This window comes from Neophocaena asiaeorientalis, unplaced genomic scaffold (assembly GCF_003031525.2).
Source record: "Neophocaena asiaeorientalis asiaeorientalis breed wild unplaced genomic scaffold, Neophocaena_asiaeorientalis_V1.1 scaffold67, whole genome shotgun sequence".
Classification (NCBI taxonomy): domain Eukaryota; kingdom Metazoa; phylum Chordata; class Mammalia; order Artiodactyla; family Phocoenidae; genus Neophocaena; species Neophocaena asiaeorientalis.
Window position 1 is genome coordinate 9473426 of NW_020173731.1, and position 23997 is coordinate 9497422.

General features: G+C 35.7%; 1 protein-coding gene across 1 annotated transcript in view; it reads right to left on the minus strand.

Moving 5' to 3' along the window:
* The window catches only part of LOC112403485 (complement component receptor 1-like protein), a 48415-nt gene continuing 24418 nt past the window's right edge, over positions 1-23997 (minus strand). The window contains exons 4-5 of the mRNA XM_024750973.1: positions 18518-18603; positions 1-639 (exon numbers count right to left, since the gene is read on the minus strand). Coding sequence (XP_024606741.1) covers positions 227-639; positions 18518-18603 — 499 coding nt within the window. The 3' untranslated portion in view covers positions 1-226. The remainder of the gene's footprint in view (positions 640-18517; positions 18604-23997) is intronic.

Consider the following 23997-nt stretch of genomic DNA (forward strand, 5'->3'; position numbering starts at 1 on the left):
GTGACATCCCAAGGAAATTTTACATTCTTTGCCCAGATTTATCTTTGCTTCTGAGTTTGAACACATACACATGCACACACACATACACACACACCTGCTTTATTTAGTGTTTCCTCCCAAGAAAATTTACCCATCCACACTGCTCACCTCACATCCTCCCCGCAGAACCGACACTAACCTCCTGATCCTCCTACAACTCACGTCATTTGTAAGCTCCTTCAAAGCCTCAGTCAGACTCACCCCTGGAGCAGCTGGGCAACTTCGGCCCCCACTTGTTTTGGGCCTGGCATTCAACAGTGGAGGGTCCTTTCATGGCAAAGCCGGGCTGACACCTAAACCTCACGCTTTCACGTAAAGAAAATAAGCTTTTGTTCTCAGACATCCTTATTCCATTTTCAATGACTGGAGGCGTGCATTTATTAGGTGCAATGCACTGAGGGGGAGGGCCACTCCAGATGCCAACTCGATTGTCTTCACTGGTGCAATATATTGACGGCTCACCCACGAGGTCAAACAGCTTCTGCCTTCTCTCCCCAAGACTGCAGCGATAGGTCACCACTGTTCCGTATTGAAAGTATTCTCTGTTGGTGCTAATGAAATCTCCATTGGCGATGGCTGGGGGTGGCCCACAAGGAATGCCTGGGAAAAGGGAAAGCAGTGAATTAAAATAACTAGTGAGAGAAATCAAATAAGTCACTAAATTGTAACTATTTTTACCTTCATTTTTGCTTTTAATCTTTGCTAATGTAGACAAGTTTTTATGAAGTTGTAATTTAGGTGGACATACCTAAGTAGAATTTGAGTATATCTGGGTAAACATGAGAATATTTATGAAACTGTAGACTACTGGATGTTAAACATTTTGGAAATCTAAATGATAAATGGATATATAAATTACTAATATTCATTAAAGCAGATATAGAAAGCTAGAATAGACCAAGAAACTTGTAAAAATAGAAGAAAAAATTTCACATATAATTCTATCACAGTTTCAAGTAATATATACTTCTAAATGTAATTTCAGGTGTTTCACAAGAGGTAAAGGAGAGAACCTAGCAACCCATTTTATCAAGCCTAAGTTTGATATCATAATATTATACCCATGTAAAAGTGATCATATAGTAGTCCACCAAAAAAAAGCTAAATACATTTAAAAATTAGAAGTAAGACTAGTACATAGTAGGACATAGTTAGAAAAAATTGTATTGTTCTAACACTATATAACTGGAACTAAGTAACATCAACCAAAATTCCAAAACACTTAAAATTAAAAATGAAAATTCTTTAGGAAGCTTCTGCTTCTGGTAATGGTAATCTCAGTAGTTCAAATCAAACATCACTCCACCCATCTCACCCACAGAGAAAAAATGCTGGGTAAAATATAAAACATACAGAATGCATCAGGGTGCTAACAAACTGGTTTCATAGAAGGTTCAAATTCAGGTGAGAGCCAAGCATTTGGGCTACTTTTCCCCCCTGGGAAGGTTAGTTGAACCAGGAGGGGGCATTTGATACTGAAATTAAGAATTTGGATAAGATTAGTTGCAGTTTAGACACAGTTGAAGAAAAATCAATGAACTGGAAACTAGGACAGAAAAAAATATCCAGGACATAACACAGATTGACAAAAGGATCGTAAATAGACAAAAGAGTAACAGAGGAACCATACGTAGAAAGATGTTTAAAGCATTTATTGCCAGAAGACCTGTAATACAAAAATGCTTAGAAAGAATTCTTTAGGCTGAAGGAAAATAGTGTCACATAGAACTGATAGAACTGCAATAGAGAGGAAGTGTAACAGAAAGAGTTAATGTGTAGATAAATATAAATAAATACCACTTTTATAAAAGCAGCAACTATACTATCTTGTGAGATATATAATATATGTAAAAAAAACAGTAGAAAATGGCAGGAGAGCATCAATGGAGTTAAACTGCTATGGTTCTTGCATTGTTTGGGAGGTGGTAAAAAGCATTATTTATAATAAATTAGATTATATAATAGTATGTTATAATTAATTAGATTATAATAAATCAAGGATCTATATTGGAGTCTCTAGGATAGCATTAATAAGAAAATAAAGTACAACTAAAATGTTCTTGAGGAGAAAAAAATAGAATAATAAAAATACTTGATTAATTTTAAAATATGAGAAACCTATAACTAACTAACCTATAACTGTAGTTAGTTTAAACCTAACTATATCAGTAACTATATTAATCTGAAATGTCCTAAACATTCTAACTAAAAGCAAAGATTTTCAGACTGAATGAAACAACAAAATCTGAGTATATGATGTTTACAAGAGATCAATTTTATTTTATTTTACTTTATTTTTATTTATTTTTTGGATGTGCTGGGCAGCTTGTGGAATTTTAGTTCTCTGACCAGGGAACCCAGTCTCTCAGCAGTGAAAGCACAGAGTCCTAACCACTGAACTGCCAGGGAATTCCCAGGTAAATTTTAAATATAGAACAAAGAATGGATGAAAGTAAAAGATCTGAAACATATGTAATACAAAAACAGGAAACAAAAAAAGAAGGCTGTTGTATCTATATTGATATCATACAAAATAGATTTTAAGGCAAGAAATATTATGAAAGGTAAAGAGGGACATTTCATTATGATAAAAGTGTCAATTAAGCAGGAAAATATAATAATTCAAAATTTTCATGTATGTAATAACATAGCTTTTAAATTACATAAAGAAAAATCCCTATAGCTGATAGGAGAGATAGACAAATCCAGTCATATTTGGTGATTGTAGTGGTTTAAATGGTGATTCCCTAAAAAGATATTCCATGTCCTAACGCATGGTACCTGTGAATGTGAACGTATTTGGAAAAAGAGTCTTTGAAGATATAATTAAGTTAAGGATCTTGAGATGAGATCATCTTGGATTAACAGAGTAGATCTTCAATCTAAAGACCAGAGTGTTTGTAAGAGACAGAAGGGAAGGGGACACACACACAGAGGAGAAGGCAATGTGCAATAGTGGCAGATATTGGAGTGATGCATCTATAAGCCAAGGAATGCCAAGGATTGCAGCAGCCACCAGGGGTAGAAGAGAGGCATAGGACAGATTTTTTCTCCCAGGAAAAGGAACCAGGCTTGCTGACACCTTGATTTTGGGACTGCTGACCTCTGAACTATGAGAGAATAAATTTCTATCGTTTAAAGCTACTAAATTTGTGGTAATTTGTTATGGCAGCCCTAGGAAAGTAACACAGGTATTTTACACATTCCCATCAATAACTGAGAGAACAAGTGGAGGAAAAAAAACACAGTAAATCATACTTTCCTAAGAGACATTTATAGAAAATGACATAAAACAACTACACCTTCTTTTCAAAGGCATATATAACATTTTACCAAAACTGTCCATATTCTGGGCTATAAAACATGTTTCAAAAAGTTTCAAAGGATTAAAACAAAAGAATGATAACTAAAAAATCTCCAAGTGTTTGAAAATTAAGTAACACACTTTAAAATAAACTATGGATAGAAGAAGATATCAAAAGGAAAATTAGACAATTTTTCTGTATAATGGTAATGAAAACATGAAGATTGTGGGAAGCAAGTACAGCAATTTTGGAGAAAAATTTACAGGTTTAAATATATCTGTTAGAAAAAATAAAAGCCAAAACAAAATTATCTAAGCTTCCATATCAAGAATTAATGAACAGAGAACACCAAATTAAGCTAATCTATATTGGAGTCTCTAGGATAGCATTAATAAGAAAATAAAGTACAACTAAAATGTTCTTGAGGAGAAAAAAATAGAATAATAAAAATACTTGATTAATTTTAAAATATGAGAAACCTATAACTAACTAACCTATAACTGTAGTTAGTTTAAACCTAACTATATCAGTAACTATATTAATCTGAAATGTCCTAAACATTCTAACTAAAAGCAAAGATTTTCAGACTGAATGAAACAACAAAATCTGAGTATATGATGTTTACAAGAGATCAATTTTATTTTATTTTACTTTATTTTTATTTATTTTTTGGATGTGCTGGGCAGCTTGTGGAATTTTAGTTCTCTGACCAGGGAACCCAGTCTCTCAGCAGTGAAAGCACAGAGTCCTAACCACTGAACTGCCAGGGAATTCCCAGGTAAATTTTAAATATAGAACAAAGAATGGATGAAAGTAAAAGATCTGAAACATATGTAATACAAAAACAGGAAACAAAAAAAGAAGGCTGTTGTATCTATATTGATATCATACAAAATAGATTTTAAGGCAAGAAATATTATGAAAGGTAAAGAGGGACATTTCATTATGATAAAAGTGTCAATTAAGCAGGAAAATATAATAATTCAAAATTTTCATGTATGTAATAACATAGCTTTTAAATTACATAAAGAAAAATCCCTATAGCTGATAGGAGAGATAGACAAATCCAGTCATATTTGGTGATTGTAGTGGTTTAAATGGTGATTCCCTAAAAAGATATTCCATGTCCTAACGCATGGTACCTGTGAATGTGAACGTATTTGGAAAAAGAGTCTTTGAAGATATAATTAAGTTAAGGATCTTGAGATGAGATCATCTTGGATTAACAGAGTAGATCTTCAATCTAAAGACCAGAGTGTTTGTAAGAGACAGAAGGGAAGGGGACACACACACAGAGGAGAAGGCAATGTGCAATAGTGGCAGATATTGGAGTGATGCATCTATAAGCCAAGGAATGCCAAGGATTGCAGCAGCCACCAGGGGTAGAAGAGAGGCATAGGACAGATTTTTTCTCCCAGGAAAAGGAACCAGGCTTGCTGACACCTTGATTTTGGGACTGCTGACCTCTGAACTATGAGAGAATAAATTTCTATCGTTTAAAGCTACTAAATTTGTGGTAATTTGTTATGGCAGCCCTAGGAAAGTAACACAGGTATTTTACACATTCCCATCAATAACTGAGAGAACAAGTGGAGGAAAAAAAACACAGTAAATCATACTTTCCTAAGAGACATTTATAGAAAATGACATAAAACAACTACACCTTCTTTTCAAAGGCATATATAACATTTTACCAAAACTGTCCATATTCTGGGCTATAAAACATGTTTCAAAAAGTTTCAAAGGATTAAAACAAAAGAATGATAACTAAAAAATCTCCAAGTGTTTGAAAATTAAGTAACACACTTTAAAATAAACTATGGATAGAAGAAGATATCAAAAGGAAAATTAGACAATTTTTCTGTATAATGGTAATGAAAACATGAAGATTGTGGGAAGCAAGTACAGCAATTTTGGAGAAAAATTTACAGGTTTAAATATATCTGTTAGAAAAAATAAAAGCCAAAACAAAATTATCTAAGCTTCCATATCAAGAATTAATGAACAGAGAACACCAAATTAAGCTCGAAGAAAGTATCAGAAAGGAAATAATAAATCAGAAATCAATAAAATAGAAACTAGTTATACACTACAGAAGATTAAGTTAAAAGTTGTTTTTCAAAAAAATCTTAGAAAAAATTTTAAATGCCTAGTAAAAGTAATCAAGAGAAAGAAATTTTAAAATGTTACCATTATCAAGAATTAAAATAGAGATATCAGTACAGACCCCATACACGTTAAAATATAATAAGAGGATATAATGAACAACATTATACCAATAACTTAGCAAATGTAAATGAAATACATTCCTTAAAAAGCACAACATACTAAAACTTATTAAATAAGATATTAAAAATCTTTAAAAAATTTAGAGTTATTGAAGAAATTAAATCAGTAATTAAAAACCTAACAACAAAAACTCACATCCAGATTGCTTTACTGCTGAATTATTGCAAAGATATAAAGAAAAATAATATTAATGTTACATAAATAATTCCAGAGAATAGAAAAGAATGAATACTTTCCAAAACATTTTATAAGACTAGCATAATCTTGATGCCCAAACCTGACAAGGGCATTAAAAGAAAAAAATAAATTAGAGTTCAACATCTCTTGAGAACATAAATGCAAATTTTCTAAACAAAATATTAAGAAACTGAACACAGCAGTACTTACAGAGGATGGTATAATGGTCAAAATAGGAATTTCATTGACTAATTTAAAAATATTAAACCAGTCGTACAATACTTGAATAAAAAAATATTAGCAATCACACACACACAAACACATACACCACACACAAGATAATCATATATAACACATCATGACCAAGATGGATTTATTCTAGTAATTCAAAGCTGGTTAGCTTTCCAAAGATCAATCAATGTAATACAAAACATCAACAAAGTAAAGGAAAAATAGATATGACTATCTTAATAGATGCAGAGTGATAAATTAGAACACACATTCATGATAAATCTTTCAGCAAATTAGATAGCAAAAGGAATTTCCTTAATCTGATAAAGGATATCTGCCATAAATTTACAGGAAATATCATGCTTTATAATGAGTATGTAAAACCAATATTATCTCTTCCATTCGACATTGTACTGGAGTTTCTAGCCAATGCAATAAAATAAAAGAAATAAATAAAAGATACAGGAAAGGATTTAAAAATATGATAATTATTCACAAATGACATGATTGTTTATGCAGCATATCAAAAAGAATAGGTAGATAAACTATTGAATTTAAAAGAAAATTTAGCAAAATTGCTGGATTCAAGGTCAAATGATTGCATGTTTAAGAAATAAACAATTAGAAAATAAAATTTTGAAAAAGATATCTAGGAATAAATCTAATAAATGATGTTCAAGACTTCTATAATGTAAACTGGAATATATTAAGAGAAATTAAAGAAGACTTCAAAAATGGAGGGATATATCATGTTCATGAATTTAAAACTCAAAAACGTAAATATGTTAATGGTCCACAAATTGATCTACTGAGTCAACAGAAGCTCAATACAAATTCAAGCAGGATTTTTTTTGTGTGTGTGTGTAAACTGACAAGCTGATTCTAAATTTTATATGGAAATGCAAAGGGCCAAGAGTTACCATGTAAATCTTGAAAGTAAACGGTTAGAGGATATGAGCCACCAGATATGTCTTAATATAATTCTATAGAAATGAAAACAGTGTAGTAAATAAACCAAAGGAAGAGAACCTCTCTGGAATGAGATTCACAAATCACATCACCTGACTCATGGGCATTGTGGTATATAAGGAATGGTCCTTTTAAATAAATTTTATTAGATTAATTGTCTATCCAACAGGGAAAAAAAACCACAAAAAATGAATACTTTGACCATACTCCACACCATACAAAAAATAAATTTGAGATGAATCACAGACTTAAACATGAAAAATAAAATGATAGGCAAAGATTTTTTTTTAAGTAGAACAGAGAAAGCAGTAACTAGAAAGGAAAAGACTCATGAATTAGACATTATTAAAATGTATTTCTATTACCAAGGACATCATTAAGAAAGCAGCAAGACAAGTTATAGCCTGGAAGAAAATTTTTGTGTTACATTTATTGGAAAATCTGAGAATATGTAAAGAACTTCTACAGAACAATAAAGAGATACACAAACAGGTAAACATTGGGGAAAAGTTTTAAACAGGCATTAATAAGTGTATGAAAAGGTACTCTGCATCAGTCATTAGGAAACTGCAAATTAAAAACCACAGTGAGCCACCAGAATAGCTAATATTTAAACAATTGATAAATAACAAGTTTCAAAGGATGTGGAGCAGCTGGACCTTTCATATGCTTCTGGTGGAAGTGTAAATTTGTACAACCATTTTATAAAATCTTTTGGCAGTATCTACTAAAACTGAATATATTTATACCCAGAAATTCCACTTATAGAAATATAAAGAATTTATATAGGTTTGCATGCATATAAATATGTATAGATTTGCATATATATAAAGATTCACAAACTTATATAGATTTGCATATGTACCTGTAAGAAATACTGCTGATATTTAAACAGCTGAATTTACAAATTAATTAAATACAATATAGCAATAGAAAAGATCCAATTAATCCTACATGCAACAACATAGATGAGTCTCCTAAGTATAACACTGAGCAGAAGCTGGACACAGGAATACACATCTTTTTGTTCCATTAATATAAAATTTAAGAAGAGGCAGAGCTAATCTTTGGTGATAGAGGGCAGAATAATAGTTACTTTGGGAAGATAAGAACTGAGAAAGGGCAAGATGGGGAGTTTGAGGTGCTGATAATGTTCTATGTCTTATCTGAGTGCTATTTACATGGGTGCGTTCACTTTGTAAAAGTTCAATGAACTGAATTAATAAGATTGTGCACTTTAATATATGTTAAACGTCAATAAAAAGTATACACAGTGTGAAAAAATTGTTGGGAGAAAAAGACCATCTAACAAAGTAAATTCCAGGCCACAAGGCTTTATTGATGAATTATTTCAAATATCTAAAAAAGAATTAATGCCAATCTCACCTAAACCTTTACAGGAAAACAGATATATGGAACACTACCAGCTGGCTTTATGAGACTATCATAAATTTGACACTAAAATCAGATAAAAACATTACAAGAAAGAAAATTACAGTCTAATCTCTAAAAAATATTAAGAATGGAGTAATAAAAGTATTCTAAAATTAGTGGTGCTGGTTACACAAGTATGAATATACCAAAAATCATTGAACTGTATACTTTAAAAGGGTAATTTTATGGTATGTGAATTGTGTCTCAAACAAAAGCATATTAAACAGCTAATAAAAATTATAAAATATTATGACCAAGCTGATTTATTTCAAGAATGTAAAATTGGAATTTGAATCAGTTTGTCTTTCAAAATTTCTTAGCAATGAAGAGCATAAGGGAACTTCCTTAATCTGAAAATGGGTAGCTACAAAAAAACCTACAACACATACCAGATTAATAGTGAAATATTTGATTGAATCTTTCCCTTTGAGATGGGGAACAAAACAAGGATGCCTTCTAGCCCCCAGTGTGAAATGTTACACTGGTGGTCTACCTAGTGAAAGAAAGAAAGGAAGAAAGAAAGAGGGGAAGGAAGGAAGGAAGGAAGGGAGGGAGGGAAGGAGGGAGGAAGGAATGAAGAGAGAGTTCCCTGGTGGTCCAGTGGTTAGGACTCAGTGCTTTCACTGCCATGGGCCCAGGTTCAATCCCCGGTTGGGGAATTAAGATCCCAGAAATCATGTAGCATGGAAAAAACAAACAAACAAAAACAAACAGAAAGAAAGATAGAACAAGGAAGGAAGGGATAGAGAAAGAAAAGAAAGAAGCAGGAGGAAGAGGAGGAAGAGGGAGGGAGACAGAAAGTTTGTAGTTATCTACTGTTTTTGTACAATGTCATCAAGGCTAAATTGGAGCTAGTTTTCCCAGACTTACTTTGTTTGTATGGTTCTAGGTTGGGGTTAGAGTTTGAGAAATTGGCATGAAATGCAAGGTAGAAATGAAGCAACAGCTGTTCCACTCTGAAGGTCATCCTTGGTCAGAGGTGGCAAGGGGACAAATGCACCAAACAAATGGACAGGTTCCCATTTGTTCTTGCTCTCCTTATTTCTGCATCCAGCTCTCCTTAACTGCTGGTCCTGCTTACCTACAGTGATTCCAACCCAGTCTCATATGCTTCACTGTGAGGTACAGAAGCAGTAGTCATGAAGAGCAAAAAACTTTTATAGATTTCTAACACCAGCCCTCTTCCCAGTTCTACCCCAGCAGTCAGATGTGCTTAGCTTCCTGAAAGCCCCAACTCCAAGACAGCTGGTTAGTGATTTTTCTGATCTTTTTAGAGCAGCTTCTCATGCAACTGGATAAAGTTTAATTCCATAATAAATCTCTTATTTCATAATACCAATAGTAGTTCTGCCTCCATATTTGGACCAAAATTTATCCCAGAGTAACAGAAGAGTCTGGGATTGGTTCTTTGATATGATTGGATTTAAAGGAATTAATATTGCCCATGTAAAAGGGCACACAAGTAGTTTATGGAGTGTAGAGAAAGAAGATCACCTCAGCTAACACCCACAGACATCTACAATCAATCGAAGCAAGGTTTTGGGTGACCAAGTGGTTGCTGTCCTAGAACACTTTAAGGAAGGCAAATAATGGAGTTGGTTGTGTACTCCTAAGTGCACCAGAGAACTTAAGAGAAAGAAAATTGTAAGTACAAAGCTTTAAATTCCTGCTCAAGGTCTGGATTTGGAAGCTTCTACATCTGCCCTAAAAGAAACACTTGTATCCTGTAGCCGGCCAAGATTCCTGAAAAACAAACACACCACCTAATCCTGTGGCTGAACTGCAACGCAAATTGAATTCACAGTTTCAGAATCTCTTACGCTAAAGTTTGGGCATTGATTAGAAAAAGAAAGACTCTGAAAATTGAGATGGAGATATATGGAAAAATTCTAATGAAACAGAATACCTTGAACCTGGAAATTCTGCCGAGAGAGGACCTTCAAGATGGCAGAGAAGTAAGACATGGAGAACACCTTCCTCTGCGCAAATACATAAAAAATACATCTACATGTGGAACCACTCCTATAGAACACCTACTGAATGCTGGCAGAAGACCTCAGACTTCCCAAAAGGCAAGAAAATCCCCACGCACCTGGGTAGGGCAAAAGAAAAAAGAAAAAACAGAGACAAAACAATAGGGACGAGACCTGTACTTCTGGGAGGGAGCTGTGAAGAAGGAAAAGTTTCCACACACTAGGAAGCCCCTTCACTGGTGGAGATGGGAGGTGGGCATGGGGAAAGCTTCAGAGCCATGGAAGACAGTGCAGAAACAGGGGTGTAGAGGGCAAAGTGGAGAGATTCCCGCACAGAGGATCAGTGCTGACCAGCACTCACCAGCCTGAGAGGCTTGTCTGCTCACCTGCCAGGGTGGGTGGGGTCTGGGAGCTGAGGCTCGGGCTTCGGAGGTCAGATCCCAGGGAGAGGACTGGGGTTGGCTGCGTGAACACAGCCTGAAGTGGGCCAGTGTGCCACAGCTAGCCAGGAGGGAGTGCGGAAAAATGTCTAGACCTGCCTAAGGGGCAAGAGACCACACAAGGAGAGGGGATTCCTTCCCTGTCTGCCCACAGAAGGCAGAGCACCGTCTAAACAAGCTCCAGAGACAGGCGTGAGCCATGGCTATCAGCTCAGACCCCAGAGATGGGCATGAAATGCTAACACTGTGGCTGCAGCCACCAAGAATCCTGTATGCAAGCACAGGTCACTATCCACACCCCACTGGGAGCCTGTGCAACACACCACTGCCAGGGTCCTGTGATCCAGAGACAACTTCCCCAGGAGAACACACAGTGCGCCTCAGGCTGTTGCAACACTACGCTGGCCTCTGCCTCCACAGGCTCACTACGCATTCCAATTATAACTACCGTACCCCTCCCTCCTGCCTCCAGCCTCAGTGAGCCACTGCCCCCTAATCGGTTTCTGCTTAAACCCTGTCTGGTCTGGGTGGGAACAGATGCCTGAGGGCAAGCTACACGTAGAGGTAGGGCCGAAACCAAAGCTGAACCTCAGGAGCTGTGCGAACAAAGAAGAGAAAGGGAAATTGCTTTGTGCAGCCTCAGGAGCAGTGGATTAAATCCCCACAATCAACTTGATGTACCCTGCATCTGTGGAATACCTGAATGGACAATGAATCATCCCAAAATTGAGGCAGTAGACTTTGGGAGCAACTGTAGACTTGGGGTTTGCTGTCAGTGACTGATTTGTTTCTGATTTTTATGTTTATCTTAGTATAGTTTTTAGCACTTGTTATAATTGGTGGATTTGTTTATTGGATTCATTGCTCTCTTCTTTCTATTATTATTATTTTTTTAATTGCAATAATTTTTTTTCTTAAATTGTTTTTTCTTTCTTTTTTTCTCCCTTTTCTTCTGAGCCGTGTGGCTGACAGGGTCTTGGTGCTCGGGCCTGGCATCAGGCCTGAGCCTCTGAGGTCGAAGAGCCAAGTTCAGGACATTGGAAAACCAGAGATGTCCCACCCCACATAATATCAATCAGCGAGAGCTCTCACACAGATCTCCAACTCAACAATAAGACACAACACCACCAAACAGCCAGCAAGCTCCAGTGCTAGATGCCCCATGCCAATCAACTAGCAAGACAGGAATACAACCCCACCCATTAGCAGAGAGGCTGCCTAAAATCATACTAAGTTCACAGACACCCCAAAACGTACCACAGGACGTGGTACTGCCCATGAGAAAGACAAGATGCAGCCCCCTCACCAAAACACAGGCACCAGTCCCCTCCACCAAAAAGCCTACACAAGCAACTGAACCAACCTCACCCACTGGGGGCAGACACCAAAAACAATGGGGACTACAAACCTGCAGCCTGCAAAAAGGAGACCCCAAACACAGTAACTTAAACAAAATGAGAAGACAGAGAAATATGCAGCAGATGAAGGCACAAGGTAAAAACCCACCAGACTAAACAAATGAAGAGGAAATAGGCAGTCTGCCTGAAAAAGAATTCAGAGTAACGATAGTAAAGATGATCCAAAACCTTGGAAACAGAATGGAGAAAATAGAAGAAACATCTAACAAGGACCAAGAAGAACTAAAGAGCAAACAAAAAAATGATGAACAACACAGTAAATGAAATTAAAAATTCTCAAGAAGGAATCAGTAGCAGAATAACTGAGGCAGAAGAATGGATAATTGACCTGGAAGATAAAATAGTAGAAATAACTACCACAGAGCAGAATAAAGAAAACAAAATGAAAAGAATAGAGGACAGTCTCAGAGACCTCTGGGACAACATTAAACACACCAACATTCGAATTAGGGGTCCCAGAAGAAAAGAAAAAGAAACAGACTGAGAATATACTTGAAGATATTAGAGTTGAAAACTTCCCTAACATGGGAAAGGTAATAGTCAATCAAGTCTAGGAAGCACAGAAAGCCCCATACAGGATATATCCAACGTGAAACATGCCAAGACACATATTAATCAAACTATAAAAAATTAAATGCAAAGAAAAAAATATTAAAATCAGCAAAGGAAAAGCAACATAAAACATAGAAGGAAATCTCCATAAGGTAAACAGCTGATCTTTCAGCAGAAACTCTGCAAGCCAGAAGGGAGTGGCAGGACATATTTAAAGTGATGAAAGGGAAAAACCTACAACCAACATTACTCTACCTAGCAAGGATCTCATTCAGATTCGAGGAGAAATTGAAACCTTTACAGACAAGCAAAAGCTAACAGAATTCAGCACAACCAAACCAGCTTTACAAAAAATGCTAACAGAATTTCTCTAGGCAGGAAACACAAGAGAAGGAAAAGACCTACAATAACAAACCCAAAACAATTAAGAAAATGGTAATAGGAACATACATATCGATAATCACCTTAAAGTAAATGGATTAAATGCTCCAACCAAAAGACATACACTGGCTGATGGATACAAAAACAAGACCCATATGTATGCTGCTACAAGAAACCCACTTCAGACCTAGGGACACACACAGATTGAAAGTGAGGGGATGGAAAAAGATATTCTATGCAAATGGAAATCAAAAGAAAGCTGGAGTAGCAATTCTCATATCAGACAAAATACACTTTAAATTAAGACACTTACAAGAGACAAAGAAGGACACTACATAATGATCCAGGGATCAATCCAAGAGGAAGATATAACAATTGTAAATATTTATGCACCCAACAGAGGAGCACCTCAATACATAAGGCAAATGCTAACAGCCATAAAAGTGGAAATCGACAGTAACACAATCATAGTAGGGACTTTAACACCCCACTTTCACTAATGGGCAGGTCATCCAAAATGAAAATAAATAAGGAAACACAAGCTTTAAGTGATACATTAAACAAGATGGACTTAATTGACATTTATAGGACATTCCATCCAAAAACAACAGAATACACTTTCTTCTCAAGTGCTCATGGAACATTCTCCAGCATAGATTATATCTCGGGTCACAAATCAAGCCTTGGTAAATTTAAGAATATTGAAATCATATCAAGTATCTTTTCCAAGCACAACACTATGAGACTAGATATCAACTACAGGAACAAAATATGTAAAAAATACAAACACATGGAGGCTGACTAAACAATACACTACTTAATAACCAAGAGATCACTGAAGAAATCAAAGAGGAAATCAAAATACCTAGAAACAATGACCCAAAAGCTATGTGATACAGCAAAAGCAATTCTAAGAGGGAAGTTTTTAGTAATACAACCTTACCTCAAGAAACAAGAAACACCTCAAATAAACAACCTAACCTTACACCTAAAGCAATTAGAGAAACAAGAACAAAAAACCCCCACATTTAGCAGAAGGAAAGAAATCATAAAGATCAGCTCAGAAATAAATGAAAAAGAAATAAAGGAAACAATAGCAACGATCAATAAAACTAAAAGCTGGTTGCTTGAGAAGATAAACAAAATAAACCATTAGCCAGACTCATCAAGAATAAAAGGGAGAAGACTCAAATCAATAGAATTAGAAATGAAAAAGGAGAAGTAACAACTGACACTGCAGAAATGCAAAGGATCATTAGAGATTACTTCAAGCAACTCTATGCCAATAAAATGGAAAACCTGGAAGAAATTGACAAATTCTTAGAAAAGCACAACTTTCTGAGACTGAACCAGGAAGAAATAGAAGACATAAGCAGGCCAATCACAAGTACTGAAAAGAATCTACAGATTCAAGGCAATCCCTATCAAACTACCAATGGCATTTTCACAGAAGTAGAACAAAAGATTACACAATTTGTATGGAAACACAAAAGACTGCAAATAGCCAAAGCAATCTTGAGAAAAAAAAAAAAAACGGAGGTGGAGGAATCAGACTCCCTGATTTCAGACTATTCTACAAAGCTCCAGTAATCAAGACAGTATGGTACTGGCACAAAAACAGAAACATAGATCAATGGAACAGGACAGAAAGCCCCGACATAAACCCACACACATATGGTCACCTTATTTTTTATAAAGGAGGCAAGAATATACAATGGAGAAAGGACAGCATCTTCAATAAATGGTGCTGGGAAAACTGGACAGCTACATGTAAAAGAATGAAATTAGAACACTCCCTAACACCATACACAAAAATAAACTCAAAATGGATTAAATACCTAAATGTAAGGCCAGACAGTATAAAACTCCTAGCTGAAAACATAGGCAGAACACTCTATGACATAAATCACAGCAATATCCTTTTTGACTCACCTGCTAGAGAAATGGAAATAAAAAGAAAAGTAAACAAATGGGACCTAATGAAACTTAAAAGCTTTTTCACAGCAAAGGAAACCATAAGCAAGACAAAAAGACAACCTCAGAATGGGAGAAAATATTTTCAAATGAAGCAACTGACAAAGGATTCATCTCCAAAATTTACAAGCAGCTCATGCAGCTCAGTATCAGAAAAACAAACAACCCAATCGAAAAATGGGCAGAAGACCTAAATAGACAGTTCTCCAAAGAAGCTATACAGTTTGCCAACAAACACATGAAAGGATGCTCAACATCACTAATCATTAGAGAAATGCAAATCAAATCTACAATGAGGTATCACCTCACACCGGTCAGAATGGCCATCATCAAGAAATCTACAAACAATAAATGTTGGAGAGGGTGTGGAGAAAAGGGAACCCTCTTGCACTGTTGGTGGGATGTAAATTGACACAGCCACTCTGGAGAACAGTATGGAAGTTCCTTAAAAAACTAAAAATAGAACTACCATACCACCCAGCAATCCCACTGCTGGGCATATACCCTGAGAACACCATAATTCAAAAAGAGTCATGTACCACAATGTTCATTTCAGCTCTATTTACAATAGCTGGGACATGGAAACAACCTAAGTGTCCATTGACAGATGAATGAATAAAGGAGATGTGCCACATATATACAATGGAATATTACTCAGCCATAAAAAGAAACAAAATTGAGTTATTTGTAGTGAGGTAGATGGACCTAGAGTCTGTCATACAGAGTGATGTAAGTCAGAAAGAGAAAAACAAATACTGTATGCCAACACATATATATGGAATCTAAAAAGAAAAGGTTCTGATGAACCTAGGGGCAGGACAGGAATAAAGACAGAGACATAGAGAATGCACTTGAGTACACGGTAAGTGGGAAGGGTAAGCTGGGATGAAGTGAGAGAGTAGCATTGACATATATACACTACCAAATATAAAATAGATAGCTAGTGGGAAACAGCTGCATAGCACAGGGAGGTCAGCTCGGTGCTTTGTGACCACCTAGAGGGGTGGCATAGGGAGGGTGGGAGGGAGATGCAAGAGGGAGGCGATGTGGGGATATATGTATGCATACAGCTGTTTCGCTTTTTTATACAGCAGAAACTAACACAACATTATAAAGCAATTATACTCCAATAAAGATGTTAAAAATATTGTAACCACAAAGAAAAGTAAATAATTGTAAATACAAAAAAAAATTTAAAAAGATGATACACAGATGGCAAAAAAGAAAACAAGAAATTCTGCCAAGCCTCCTTCGCCAGAAGGAGAGCCTTCCTCCCTGATCTGAGGAGAAAAGCCTCCTCTTGCCTGAAGAAACTAACAGCCTCTCCTGAGGTAGCTGTCCTGATAGGACTGCCGTGGAAAATACAGAATGCTCTATTAAATTTGAATTTCAGAAAAACAAGAAAATTTCTAAGTATATCCCAAATATTGCATGGCACATATTTATACTACAGAAATATTTGTTGCTTCTCTGAATTCAAATTTAATTGGGCATCTTGCATTTTTATTTATTAAGTCTGGCAACCCAAATTGCAAGGACTGATGATTTTCCTCAGGACCTATCCCTACCACCTTGCATTGTTTCTAGTCCTCTAACCAGATTCAAGCCCTGACAGGACCAGGGAGATTTGGGGAAATAAAACTTATGACCTGTGAGAAAGTATAAAATACAGCAAAAGAATTGAGATTCTGAATTCAGTGTGTTAGTTTGAGTGTGGCCTAACAGAATGAAGTTGAAAAGCAGAACATTATTAGTGTACTGCAGAGGAAAACATCCTGTGGCCTAGGGACTTAGGAATGCTAGAGTGGATTTATTATGTAAGACCTGTTCATCTACTCCCTAATTATCTCCATGGTGCACATAGGTTGAAAGTGAGACCTTTTACCCAAGGCTTTGAGAAATACATTTATACAAAAGTTTCAGCATCCTTGAAGAACTCTGTGATGGCTATTCTCCATAGGCCAGGAATGACAGTGGGAATGGTAGCTATTAAATGGGGTTACCTGAATCCAATGGGGATGAAAGGACCTCAGGGTTGCAGAGGCCAAGTGGTAACACTTAACCGTCAGAGACAACTGAAGCAGAAATCAGAATGATTTTCCTGCAAAGATCTTTATCATTGGCTCATTGATCATGGAATCTCTAAAACTGAAGTAGATGGATGCTGGTCTAAAGTTTTAGTTGATTTGTATTAGCAGAGAAGATCTAGGTCTAGTGAACAGAAGCCTGACTTGAATCACTACAAAACAGAGTGGTGGTTATTTATCAACCAATTCTAAGACTTGAGAACCAGTTTAGAGACCCAGAGCAGCTTCAATAAAACAGGAGACTGGCTCTTCTTGAGGAAGAGGAAGCAACTGCTGCACAGCCAAAATGTATACCGTAAGTTTCCTCCCTACCCTTCACCAAGGAGGCTTAAAGCCACTTGTCAGGGTTGGATATAGAAAAGGTTACAGAATTATAGACAGAGACAAAAAATGGAAATATGTCAAGGTGTATTATTTTTAATATAATGAGATCTTCTATAGTCTTGTATAAATTGTGTATAAAACATACTATTTTGTCATCTGATTTTCTTCACAGAAATATATATAATAATCATATTTACAAATATTAAGTGCTTTTCCATAATATCTTTTTATGGCTGAATAAATTTTCAATGTATGGATGTATTTCTTCTAATTCTGCATGGCTATTTTATGCTTCTTAGGGAATTCTCTGTAGTCACTTTTGACATGTCTTTTTACTTCCAATAGGTTATTTCCAAACCATATTAGGGACCATGCAGTGCATTTAGGTTAGTTTAACATGTTTGCCATTATGAAGTATGCTGCAATAAAAAGTTTACAATCTGTTTATTTCCTAAGTATAAATTCTAAGAAGCGGATCAAAATATAAGCCCATTTTTGAGGCTTATATTACATTATGACTTTCAAGAGAGTGTGTTGAACCATTGGCACATGAAAGTGTGAATTCCTCCACAGCTTCATCAAACCTCAAAGAGTATCACTTTAAAAATCTTTACTAATTTTCTAAGCAGGATGGTTATTATACTGGGGATGGCAGAACCAACATAATTCCAAATTAATTGAAGTAAAAATAAAGTTTGAAGACTTTTATGCATTTAAGTCCCGAGGTTCAGAAAAGGCACAACCCAGGATAAAGATGAACTTAAGAAAGCAGTTGCCAGGACCCCACATGTATTTTTGAGACCATTACAGCTGTCTGCAGCCATCTGAATGACAGAATGCAAAAATCAATTAAGATTTTTATAACTCCAGGGGGAAAGGGAGAATTTATTGGTAAAGGTGATAGAAAAGAATATTTCAACTCACTCTCACAAATAGGTGGGTCATTATCCCAGGTGACAGAGTTGCCAGAGATGATGCATTCAGCAGAGGATTTACCAATGAGTCGGTATCTAGAGGCAAAGAATAATGAATGTTATATTCTAAATAAACACTTAATCCTGTTTAAATTGCTGCTTACAAGAGATTACAATCTTGGAGAATTTAGAAGGACAATTTCCATTTGTCAAAGTACTATTGCTTTCCCAACTTTTGTGTCTTTATTTGAACATTAAAATTATCTTCTTCATGCCTTCTAAATTAGATGAGATCTCTCTTCTTTATTAGGTTAAGGCACAATTTTATATACATCTAAGATAAATATGATTCATCAAACTATAACCAAAGGAAATCCAAGCAAGACAAAAATAGTTGAACACTTATTTCATATTATAAACGTTAAAGGCAGAAATTCTCAATTAGTACACCACAAGCTGTTCAAAGTTTGCCATACAATTTGGAAAAACTGATGACATTTATTTTTACTTCAACTGAAATTTTCTATAGTCATGGTGTGTTGGGCTGAACCATTCATGAAAATTGGTGGAGAGTAAGGCCGAACTTGATACTACTACAGGTTAAGACAAATAGTGTCAAATAACAGTCAAGTGTTATTTGGTATAGCTGAGAACACTGCCTTATGAATATGTAAGAAACTATGGCAGCACAAACTTTATTCAAACATCAAAATGGGTCAAATGGAGATCAGATGAAAAGAGCTGTGGATGTTCTTGAAGAAACCTGAAGAACTGTTACATTGAAGCAGTGGTTATGTTGTATTTATTAATGCCTTCAGTATTGTTTTCAGGTTTTTAATGCCTTCCAGTACATCATCAAAAATGAAGATATTCTAAATTGCACTGCAAACACACATACACACAAGTAGATAACAAATGGAGTAAAGGAAAGCTGCAGTCTTTCCACTACGTGTGCACCTCTTCCTTCCTGTTTGCCATAGGAGCGGAGAATCATGGAGACCCCTCTGGTTTTCGACTTCATAAAGGTTATTTCTTAAAGTGCTCTTTTTGATTTTCTAATCAAGAGGATTGGGATAAAAATGGTGAAGCAAGTTCTAACTTGAGTCGGCAATTCTTCTAAAACGTTTTGTTTTATTTTTTTGCATGTTGCCACATGATAGAAGAATGATTTATTAGAACAAATTCCATAACAAATCATATAAAATAACCATTTTCTGAAAGACATCCATAAGACCACTTGAGGACAAATGCACAGAGGTGCCTCCAAGAAGCCAGACAAATAAGTTACCAATCCCATGTCTGATGTGAGTGGAGGAGCCCACGTGCTGCTATCTTGAAGTCTAGGTCTCACCAACCAGGCTCTGCTGATGCTGCCATTGCAGGCAGAATAAGGCTCACATGCGGGGGCAAGAGAGATGTCAGCGCACCCAGGTTCCGCTATTGACACAGCTGCTGGTGGACTGGGACCTGCTGCTTCCCATGTGTGTGTGACATGGGAAGGATAGACTTCCCCCATCCCCAATTTCTCCTTATGCTGCTAATTTAGGCAGATTGGGCCACCAGTATCACGAAGTATGTGTCTACTTACTACATCCCTGCTGAGCTTTCCCTTCCCCAGTCCTTTAACAGGGGAGTAGGCTTCTCTCTCTCTGCTTGTTGACTGTTCTGGCTTACAGTCTTCTATATAGCACCCATCCTGAGAGATAAAAAGAAAATGCAGGGAACCCACTGCAGGGTCATTCTTTAAGTTCTGGGGTCCCTAGCCAGTCCACTTTCTTTCTACCTTTTGTGGCCCTTTTATGGTTGTATGTTGAACAATTTCTAGGGTATTTAGTTATGTGTAGAGAGAGAAGCAGAGAAAAGTGAATCTGGAACTGGAAGTTCAGTAACAGCTCTTTAAAAGCCAATTACCAAAGTTAATACTCAGTCATTGTAGAAAAAATGTGAAAGATACAGAAAATTCCAGTAATGGAAAAAAATTACCTAAACTGTATCTTACAACATAATTAATGGTTTAGAGAAGTGCTTCTCCAAAGTTTTATTTGCATAGAAATCACCAGGGGATCTTGTGAAAATATGATTCTGATTCAGTGGGTATGAAAATTCTGCATTTCTAACAAGCTCCCAGGAGATGCTGACCTTGCTGGTCTGTGCACCATACTCTGGGTCAAGAACTTACAGAAAATTCTTTCGGTTTCTTACATGAAGAGATATACATGTAAGATGGATGTCAGCTGTCAAGTAGGTGTAGGTTAAACTGGGCCAGGACCTGTATTTCACAGCTGTGTGAGAGTCCTCTTCCACACACATGATTACTGTGTGTCTTAGGGCTAATTTCCCCATACTCCTCTCTGCTTCCACTTTCCTGTGTCCCTCCCTACTGGCTTTGGGTTCTGCACTACATTTCATCTAGCAGCCATGCCCAGGATTTTTGTGGGTTTCTCCCACAAATCCACTTGCTCAAAGCATTTGTTGTTGCATTTGGGGGAAGTTTTAGGGAGTGTTACACTGGGAAGGGAATGCCATTAGGCATTTTATTCCAATCCTCACTTGTCTTTCTCCTCCTTCTTCTCTGGGAAAACAAGCAATTTCCTCTCCTTTCCTTGCACAGAACAGTCCCTTTGGGGTCTTACCTTCTTTAAATATAACATCTATCCTAAAACTGTTTTCATTATATACAATATTGTTGGGTAGGACACCTACATTTGCTTTTCAGATTTCCTCCTGGGGCCTTATTGAGATCGACAGTACTGGGTTCTCTGTTTACCCCTACCTACCCATCATGAGTTCTCAGACTGGTGAGTTTGGGAGAAGTATAGGGCAATTCATCTCAAACTTCTGCATCATGTGCCTCATTCCCACTCCTCATGCCTGCAGAGAGGATGTATATTCTCTGCCATGTGCTAAGGGGCCTCTCCTACCCCCTGTGGTTAGTGGTGGTGGGGATGGGATGGATGTGGGAAGCTTACAGTTGTCCAGCTGTGTCTGAGAACAGGTAATTACATTTAATTATGGGATTTAAAAAATTAGGTCATTTAGCCCTGACCTAAAGTTATATTCTCTACTAATCTCTTTCAGCAATAAAGATATAATTTGATCTTCATCTGTCTGATTCCTCAGCTGGTCCAGAAATTTCGTGGTGAAGATATATGTATTGTTTATTGGAATCCCTCAAACCCCAGCAAATATAATCAATCCCCAATATTTTTATTGGCAGAATAATATTCCATCACATGAATGGACCATAATTTACTCAAATAATCCCCTGTTGTTGAACATTAAGATGTTTTCCATTCCAACCTTTCCAAGCTTTTAGAGTCTAAAAGACTTCAAAAAGGAAGACTGTTAAGTTTGACTTCTTGGCAAAAGTGTATTGCCTAAATTGTGTTAAATGGTATAAATTTGTATCAATTTATAGTGCTACTAGGAGTTTATGTCAATGCCCATTACCCTGAACTTCAAAACTAACAGCTACACAGAGGGATTTTTGTGTATTTTGTTTATTGCTATATCTCCAGCTTCCAGAATAGTACCTGTTCTTAGTATTTGTGAGCTCTGAATAAATACTTTTGGATTGAATAAGTGGTTAAAGTAGCATATTATTGTTATTTTCATTTGTATTAATTTTATTAATAGCAAGGCCAGACTCTTCCACATGTATTTACAATTTGTACCTTTTTCTTTTGTTAATTGCCACATTGTATCTTTTAATCATTTCTCTATTTAGGTGTTCATATTTTGTTTCTAAGGGCTTTTTATATATTTTTGTGGTTTTTCATTTGTATTTTGTTTTTAGTATTTGTATATGTGTCAATTCTATTAACCTCTCTGTGGATTCTGCCTTTGCTTGAAATGAACCCACTGACTTGAAATGTTCCTAAATCTGATACATATTTATTATTTTTTTATTTCATTTTATTTAGGTGTCACATATAACATGTAATTCTTTGATCAATATGAAATTTTTTGTGGTGCATAAAATGTGCTAATTATTTAACATAAATAAAAAATACTAGTTTGCTTACTGCTTTGCAATGCTGCATGATACCTTCATATAATTCCCTCTTTTACAAATTTGAGTCTATTTCTGGACTTCCCATTCTACTCTTGAGCTCTGTATTTTATAATATACCATTATAATATACTTAAAATTACTTTAACTTAATAATATGCTTTGTAGTAAAGATGTTGAAGATTTGAATAATATAAACCGAAGCCCTTTTAGTAGATTGGTTTTCAACTTTGTACTCTACGGTGAGAGAATGTACTTTTAAATTCTATAGGTTATTCAAGAAAGGTAATAGATATACTAGGTAGAAAATCTTCATGTAGAAAAACAACAAATTTGCTTTACATCCTGATTACAATGAACATGATCTCATTTTTATAAAACAAATTTCTAAAAGGAAAAAACAAAAATACCCTAATTGTGCCCCCAACTTATATGAAGAAAGTGTAACATTTTCTTCCCTCTATTTTGCTGCATGGATTAATTTGTTTACTTTTGTTCAGTTGGAAATTATTTTTTACCCTACCAGGGTAACATCCATTAAAAATACACATGAATTTGTTTTCTCCATTTTTTGAGGTCAAGAATGAGACACTGACTATAAGTCTAGCACTTTAAAATTTTCTTAATTTCAAGATTTCTTGTTATACTCTGTGATTTTAGATATAACTATGTTCTTAAATCCCTCTCTAAAAATAATCTTCCTTTACATCAATGAAACACACATGTTAAAAATAAATCATCTGATAACTTGTATCCTGAAATCTTGATGAACTATTTATTAGCTATAACATGTTTGTGTGTGTGTGTGCATTCCTTAGCATTTTCTATACCAGATATGTCATTTGCAAACAGAGGTTTTCTTTTTTCTTTTCTTTTTTCTTTTCTTTTTCTTTTCTTTTTTTGATTGAACTAGAGTTGGCATACAATATTGTTTGTTGGCATACAATACAATATTTTTTCTTTTCTTTTTCTTTTCTTTTTTTGATTGAACTAGAGTTGGCATACAATATTGTATTAATTTCAGATGTACAACATGGTGATTTGACATATTATATATATACATATACATGTGTATATATGTATATATTGAATTGATCACCACAATAAGCCTAGTAACCATCTGTCATGATGCAAAGTTATTACAATATTACTGCCTATATTCTCTATGCTGTACATTACATCCTGTGATTTATTTATTTTATAACTGGAAGTTTATACCTCTTGATCTCCTTTACCTGTTTCACCCAACCCCCTATCCCCCTTCCCTTTGATGACCACCAGTTTGTTCTCTGTATCTGTGAGTCCATTTCTGCTTTGCTTTGTTTTGTTTGTTCATTTGTTTTGTTTTTTGGATTCCACATATAAGTGAAATCATATTTGTCTTTCTTTGTCTAACTTATTTCACTTAACATAATGCCCTCTAGGTCCATTCATGTTGTCACAAATGACAAGATTTCATTCTTTTTTATGGCTGAGTG